Raw genomic sequence first — 7796 nt, 5'->3', positions numbered from 1 at the left:
TAATTAAAGGCGATTTTAAAATTTTTTTTCTTTTTTCTTTTTTTTTCTTTTTTTTTTTTTTTTTCTTTTCTTTTTTTTCCTTTTCATATTCCTTTCGACATCGAAACACTTGAATATATGCCATATTTGAAACTTCATTTCCTACAGTATATTAAAATTTGAAGTTAAATATTTTCATTGATCAGATAATGAAACTTAACTATTAATATATCTAAATCAAGATAAATCCTTCTATTATGTTACGTAAGTATTCTAATGATTGAGTATACATTTATATGATGAATTGATTTCGATAGTATGTCGCAGATAAAATTCTTTTCCTTTTCAACTATATAAGCATAAACTTTGTGCAAAATATAATTCTACATATTATTTTGTTTCTTCTCATGTTGTACTATTATTTCAAATTGTACATTTTATCTAAATATCATTTCAGCCTCAGATAACATCAATATAACTTTATAAAATAAGTTATGATAGATCATAGAAAGAATAATTTAATCTGCTTTCATCGATAATAATGCAATAACATTTAAATTAAAAAGAAAAGTAGTTCTCTTAAGTTTCACTTATGTATTCCTATTGTGATTATATAACGTAATATATTACTGTCTTCAAAACAAAACTGATTCTATACAATGTGAATACATACAACGTTATTTTTAGTTACATATTTAGTTATATATTAATAGGACTCAGAATAGTTTTACGTGTTCATTTATACAAGATGTCTGATTTCATGAATTATGTAATCCAAAGTTCACAAAAAGTGTCTTCCCTAAAAAATGATAAATATTATAAATTTTTAATAAATAAATATTCAAATGTGAATAAGTTTTTCACGATTATTGTGTATACTCTGAAAACAATAATGATGATAAGTATAGTTGGAAGATTTCACACAAGCACATGGAAGATTCAATATTTTGAATATACTTATATCAAAATTTTCAAAGAAGTCCAATGAATCATAATTTTAATGAATCTATAATTCCATTAAATAAACAAATGGAAAAAAAAGAAAAAGATTAGTGAAGAAGATAATATGAACATACCCGGACAATTATGATTTTATATTTGCATACATCATGAAATCTTCTGCTAGTATTTATCTTCATAAAAAGATCGAGCACAGTTATAAAACTGTTTCGACTGTAAGATATTTGTTTTATTAAACATACTCCAACTTATTGAATAAAAATTAGTTAGTGTAATACATGCCGATAATCTCGATCCTCTTGTATTTAATCTAAATCTAACCTAACAGAATTTAAAGTGCCTGTATGCATCTTAGATGTTTTTAATTTCCTATAAGACGTGAGAAGGTCTTCCATTGTTATAGGACGTACGGCATCGTGGAATTCTTCGTCGTCTGTACTAGTACTTGCACTTGTCTCGCCTATATCCCTATAAATTTAAAGATAAAAATGTGTAAAATATTTTTCTCAATATGTTGTCCAAATAAAACATTTTTTTTGTTATATACACTGATATTTACTGTGCATGTGTTCGTAGATAATCTCTAACACGATATACAGATGCATTTCTACAAAGTTCTTGCAAATCCGAGCCAGAAAAACCTTCTGTCATTTTAGCAATCTTTTTAATATCTACATTGTCTGCAATTGGCTCATGCTGCAAAATTAACTTCAGGACTTGTATTCTCTGTTCTTCATTCTATAACAATGAAATATATTGACATAAATACAAAATAGAGAAATATCGAAAGACAATAATATATAATTTGTGTATTACAGGTAATCCTATATAAAAAGTAGCAGGCATACGCCTTAAAATAGCTCTATCTAAATCTTGGGGTCTGTTCGTTGCTCCCATTACAATCACAGTACAAGATGGATCAGTTATTAGACCATCCCACATTGACATAAATTGTGCTTTCATCATAGCAGTTGCCTCATGATCTTGTGAATTGCGTGCTCTCAAAAAGGAATCTGATAAATTAGAAGATAATGAAATATATATAATACAGTAAAGTAAGAAATTACCAAACAATCACAAAAGATTATGATGTTCATTCAATTAACCTATTTCATCTATAAAGATGATGCATGGTTGAAGTTTTACAGCCAATGAAAATACAGCGGCAGTCAATTTTTGACTCTCACCGTACCATTTATCGGTAAGAATGCTAACATCTAAATTAATGAAACGAGTTCTAGTTTCTTTGGCAGTAGCTTTTGCAATCATAGTTTTACCACAACCTGGTGGACCATGTAACAAAACACCCTGAATGAAAGGCAGAGAGGTTAATACAATATAATTTACAATTTTTTTAATATGACACGTTATTTTTACAAACCTTTGGAGCTTGTGTTAATTGAGAATTTAAAAAAAGTTCTTTTTTCTGTATGGGCAATATAACTGTCTCTTTAAGTTCTTGAATAACATGCTCCAATCCAGCTATATTCTCCCATGAAACTTTGATATCTTGAGGATCAACTAAATGACTAGCGATTATGATTTCATAATCTGTTAATTGATCCATATCAACGGATAATATAACACCATCTGATTTTGCAAGTTTACGCAATTGTTCTCGAGTCTAAATAATAATTGAAAGTAATAAGATCTTTTATTATATATCTTTCATTTGATGATATAGGTTAGATTTACCTCCTTATACGAAAATTGAAATATAATAAGATAGAAAATATTTTCTTCGTGTAAATTAATAGAAAATAGAAAGCCTACCTTTTTTTTAGCTTTTTTCTTGGCCGCATTTGTGGGATCAAGTTGATGGACAAACCATTTCATCGTAAAAAATCCGACTGCAGTTACAAAGGAAAGTCTTGCAGCGAGTAACAAAATCTCATAACGAGTAAATCCGGGTCCGTCTGCTACATTCATTTTTATTACGTTCTAATAATGACCGAATTCACCTTAAAATTCTTTGAGAAGATGCGCAATACATTAAACCGCGTGAGTAAATTCTAACCTCTACAATCTTTCGTAAAAACACAATCCTTCGACACTATTTGGTTAGGTCGAATGAAAGGAACGATGGAATATCGAGAGAAAAAGGAAGAGAGAGAGTAAAAGAAGGAAAGAAAATGAATGAGCGAAAAGAAGGGAGGAATAGGAATTACGCGGTAAATTCTGCGTCATTCAAATACTCTGATTTGTACTAAACTTACGGGAATTCTAATATAGCGTCCAAAATTATCAATCTGATACAAAATAACAGAATGTATCCTATTGGTCGTTCGTCTAGTTAATAATATAGCTAACGAATCGTAAACCACAATTTCATTTTTCTTTTGTTTAGTAATCTTTTTATTTTCCAAAGTTTACCAGATTGATCGTTTGATATTAAAAATAATATACGAAATGTTATAATAAATACGACTTTTTTGTCATTTTCTCTCTCTCTCTCTCTCTCTCTCTCTCTCTCTCTCTACGAACAAAATTTTTAAGCGAAACAATTTTCAGTAAAAAGTAAAATCAAATTATAATACAATTATCATACAATTTCAGTATAAGTATCGATACAGTATATACATATTCCAATTATAATACAATTTCAGATGGATATAATATAATTAAACGGAATAAATAAGTAAACAATATTATCGCAATTTTTATTTCGACAGATCTTATAGAACCTCAAAGAATGATCTTCGATTATTGGAACTTGTTCGTTAGGTACATTCCAAAAAAAATAACTATCTTACCTGAGGAAATTCTATTCCGGGATCAAACGTGATGGACAATTCTTTTAATATATCTACAAATTATAGAATAAATCTCTATACAAAAAAAAAAAAAAATGTTATAAAGTTATATCTTAAAATTATATTCGTTAGTAAGCACTTTGATTCTTACTACTAACTATGTTCTACTTTTCACAGATTAAAGAAATAATTTACGAGCAGTACACCCGGTGTAGTATTTAAACGACGAAGAATCCAGCCCTCCCCATTCCCGTTTCAACATCCCTTTTCGTATACCGCTTCACTTCTACGCCAGCCACGTTGAAAAGTGTTTTCCGCATTATGAAGATACGAGGTTATATTATTATTACGGACTTGCGAGCAGCGGAGGTTCAAACGCGCAACACTTTCCGCCTTGCCAGGAGCTAATTAAGCGCGTCTTGATGTAATAACGACCTAAATGCAGATGGAGAGACTCTTATTCCTAAAATTAAGTGCACTAAGGTCAACCAATGGAAATCACCGGATGGACTATCCTTTACCTTCATCTTCGTGCATACTTTGAATATTCCAACAAATGTCTTAACAAATATCTTACGCACTTGTTCGTTTAAATGTAATGATTATAATGAATTTCATTAATCGTTTCATTCAAAATGACATTTCATTCTCAAGAGTAATCGGTAATACAGGGTCACAGACAGATACGATAGAGCGCGCTTGTATGAACAAAGTCAAATTCCAAAGTTGCAAATCGCTACGTCCGAGATGGTCGAAGCGGACGGTCTTAATTATAACGTCTCAAGTAACGAGGGTTGGCATGGGTCGCGACGTTAATATATGGGTAAGAGAACCTAAACACAACCGTGCCATTGTATGTAACGCGGTGTTAGATCTGCCAAGGCATTAATAGTCTCACGTGACGTAATTAACTCGCGACCACCGAATTTCCGGCGTTATAACGTGATGTATATTGTGGCGAAGAGGGTGTGTGCTCTCGTGTATTCTCTCTCTCTCTCTCTCTCTCTCTCTCTCTCTCTCTCCCTCCCCTTCTTTCCTACCCTTTCTCTTACATTGTTGTTTTGTTTCAGAAGATCCAAAATTCGTCGAGCGATTATGAATCAAGTAGGATTCATATGGCCACCTGTCGCTTGAAATACTGATAGATGTTATATCCAGGTTGATCCTAACGCTATACAACTACTTAAGGAAACTACTAAGTCTTATCGATTACGCACGAATTCATTACAAAATAAACGAATACAGAAATATGGTGATTGATATAAATATGTTTCTTTTTATTTTTTTTTTATTTCTCTTTTTATTTTTTATGTAATAAAATTACGATTTAATATCTGATATAAATGTATCGCATTGAAAACAGAAATTCTATGAACAAAGATTTTTTCTCGTAAGGCAGTTATGTATATTTATTTTCTTTGCTGTAAATATATGTATGTATGTATGTATGTATGTACGCATACACGAGTTGATATAGGGACAATTATGTTATTTACAGGCACGTACGAGACAAGTATTTCAAAAGATATTGATCAATATTTATACTTCTTTATTGCTACTTTTTAATGGCCACGTAATATGATTTTGGCTGGGAAACTACGATTTTAGTAATTTTTTCTATCGCACGATTACGTCCATGATGTAACCTTAGGAAAAATAATTGCAACAGCTACAACGGATGACGCAAAGATATTGCTGATATTTTGAGGTAACTACGAGTTTACTAGCGCGATCAGCTAATCGAACTTTCATAGATCGATCTCATGCCGATCGTAGCTACTAATCCGTTTTGTACTAATTACGTGCTTTTGTCTCTTGATACTAGTTATCAGGGACATTTATCTATAGCTCGATCATCCTTTGATTAAATCAATTCTCTTTAAACTTCTCGATCTTCATCTTAGTTTATAAATATTATTAAACTTAAATGACATCAACATGGTCGGGATTATTTATTGTAAGAAAAATTATTGCAAAATGTTTCATATATATGTAATATATGAAATTGTCATTGATGAAACTTAAAACTTATGTACAAACTAACGAAGAAGACGTTGATTTTTCATCTAATTTATATCTATCTTTTGTTTCTAAATTCCTTTATATAAAGATATAAAAATGATATATATATATATATATATATTAATAATCCTTTCTTCAAAACAATTTGTTCCGTTCAGGAATAAATTCCTAATGATTCTCTTATTAGTCTAAAATATCTCTATACTTTTAAATAAAATTATAATGGACGGATTCGTTGCTAATGAAATCTTGTGTGTATTATTTTTTTTTTTTTTTTTCAGTAGACACGTACTCCTATTTATCTTGTAAAAAGGATCGAAAGAAGGACGCTTGATGTAACAAAGATTATCGTAGAAAGTGAAGAAAATGAGGATGCTCCGTTACAAAAATCTTCGGAACAAGAACATTCTTGCCAATAGATTCCATTTTCGTAAACCCCCCAATTACAGACACCTGTAACTCCGGTACTGGAGACAGATGCACACCTTCGTATCACTTGTCGCCATCTACCGTTCCCTTTAAGAATGATAAATGAGTAAACATAGAGAGGTAAAACATTATAGTTCAATAAATATAATCAAGAAAACAAAGTGAATTTGATATATAAACTAAACTTCGTTGAGTGCGGCAATTAAATTCATTTAATTATAAAAAAAGGAAAAAGAAGCAAAAAAAAACTTAGAAGTATTTAATAACATGCAGTTTTGTTTATTTTAACGACAAGTTTACTGACTCTGATAACTTTGATAGTAAACATGCCCTCATTTGTATATACTTATTTTTTCTCTAATAAAAGAAGTTCATTGAAATTGATCGAATCACATTTCAGACTGAATATTAATCGAGAAAAAGTTTATCGACAAAAAATACTCACATATGAAGCCACGAGGACTTTGTTGTGTCAACTTAATGCAAAACGTCCCAGGCGTATGAGATTCTTCGTTACTACATTCCACCGGAATATTTCCTTCTTTGTCGAATTTTCCATAAGCTCCACAAAGATCTTCGCCTTCTTGATCGGTATTACTGCTACATTGGTAACATCGAATAGCTTCGCATCCTGATCGGAAAAAAGTAGTTTACAAATATAAAACTCCTTTTATTTTTCTTTCATCGAGACATTTTACGATTCAACAGGTTAAAACGTTTTCATTGATTCCTACAAAGTGTTCATTACACTTTAGGTATATATATATATATATATATATATATATATATGTATATACATACATATATATTTTTCTTTTTACAGATTCTATGAAGAATCTTAATTATTTATTAATCGATTCGATTGAAAGATTAGAATATATATTTTAAGCTCATACGAAACTACAACACATTAATTAGATAATCAATTCCATAATTAAACAAATTGTACAACATGAGATATTGTTTTCATAGAACAGAAAATTCGAAAGTAAAACACTTAGGGCGCTGTTGCTTTCCCAAGATGGTTATGGCTTGGCATTCACGAACGGCCATTGTTCGTGAATAACGTCACGATTCACTCACGATATTTGATTTATTCAACGATTTTATTCTTACCTATCGTCACGAATAATAACAGGGTATAAATTGTTCTCACGATCCTCTTATCGATCGGCATTTTGACGCCTCGCGACTAAGGATTTTTCGATTTCCTTGAAGAACGCGGTCGGAATGCTATGACGATCGTGTGTACACTGTACGTACCTGACGTCATTCATTGGGTGTTGGTTGGTGTGAGAAATGGCGATGACTGTAAATTCCCCCCTCTACTACTGCCTATGTCTCGTAGTAGCGTGTACGTATTCAGTCCCGTATCTGTTAACGTCGGTGCCCTCCTTATTAATTGACAATATAAACAATCATACATTTTCACTTCTTTTATAATACTATATATATATTTCAAGCGCATTAAAGTGCTTTATAATTTAATAGAAATATAGGATTATTTTCAGGTGAAAAAAAAGAAAAAAAAAAACTGAAAAGATTTAATATTATAATGAAAATAAAATATATAAAATCAATGGTCTATAAAGAAGAAATTTGTATATACATTGTGTAATGTGTATAAGAAAGAAGACTTAAAAACTATATTAT

General features: G+C 30.6%; 2 protein-coding genes and 1 long non-coding RNA gene across 6 annotated transcripts; 1 reads left to right on the top strand and 2 right to left on the bottom strand.

Moving 5' to 3' along the window:
• Window positions 1-3161, bottom strand: LOC124953673 (outer mitochondrial transmembrane helix translocase-like). Of its 2 annotated transcripts, XM_047505418.1 has the most exons (7): window positions 2713-3161; window positions 2321-2563; window positions 2046-2247; window positions 1756-1952; window positions 1499-1677; window positions 1222-1407; window positions 1-778 (listed from the first exon to the last, which is right to left on the bottom strand). In XM_047505418.1, the coding sequence occupies exons 1-6, from the start codon at window positions 2866-2868 to the stop codon at window positions 1245-1247; spliced, it is 1140 nt and encodes a 379-aa protein (XP_047361374.1). In that variant the 5' UTR covers window positions 2869-3161; the 3' UTR covers window positions 1-778; window positions 1222-1244. The 2 variants fall into 2 exon arrangements, with proteins under 2 accessions (XP_047361374.1, XP_047361373.1); XM_047505417.1 differs by having other exon boundaries at window positions 1-1407.
• Window positions 3162-3386: 225 nt separating this feature from the next.
• Window positions 3387-5635, top strand: LOC124953677. Of its 3 annotated transcripts, none has more exons than XR_007102286.1 (3): window positions 3387-3663; window positions 3870-4515; window positions 4763-5635. It is a non-coding gene; the product is annotated as an uncharacterized LOC124953677 (long non-coding RNA). The 3 variants fall into 3 exon arrangements; XR_007102287.1 differs by having other exon boundaries at window positions 3387-4287; window positions 4364-4515; XR_007102288.1 differs by having other exon boundaries at window positions 3423-3456; window positions 3546-4515.
• LOC124953676 lies at window positions 5225-7417 on the bottom strand. The gene is made up of 3 exons (XM_047505419.1): window positions 7260-7417; window positions 6589-6774; window positions 5225-6230 (listed from the first exon to the last, which is right to left on the bottom strand). The coding sequence occupies exons 1-3, from the start codon at window positions 7318-7320 to the stop codon at window positions 6013-6015; spliced, it is 465 nt and encodes a 154-aa protein (XP_047361375.1). The 5' UTR covers window positions 7321-7417; the 3' UTR covers window positions 5225-6012.
• Between the last annotated feature and the right edge of the window lie 379 nt (window positions 7418-7796).

Source organism: Vespa velutina, chromosome 13 (assembly GCF_912470025.1).
Source record: "Vespa velutina chromosome 13, iVesVel2.1, whole genome shotgun sequence".
In the NCBI taxonomy this organism is placed as follows: domain Eukaryota; kingdom Metazoa; phylum Arthropoda; class Insecta; order Hymenoptera; family Vespidae; genus Vespa; species Vespa velutina.
The sequence above is the reverse complement of the archived record's forward strand: the minus strand, read 5'-3'. Positions and strand labels throughout refer to the sequence as shown.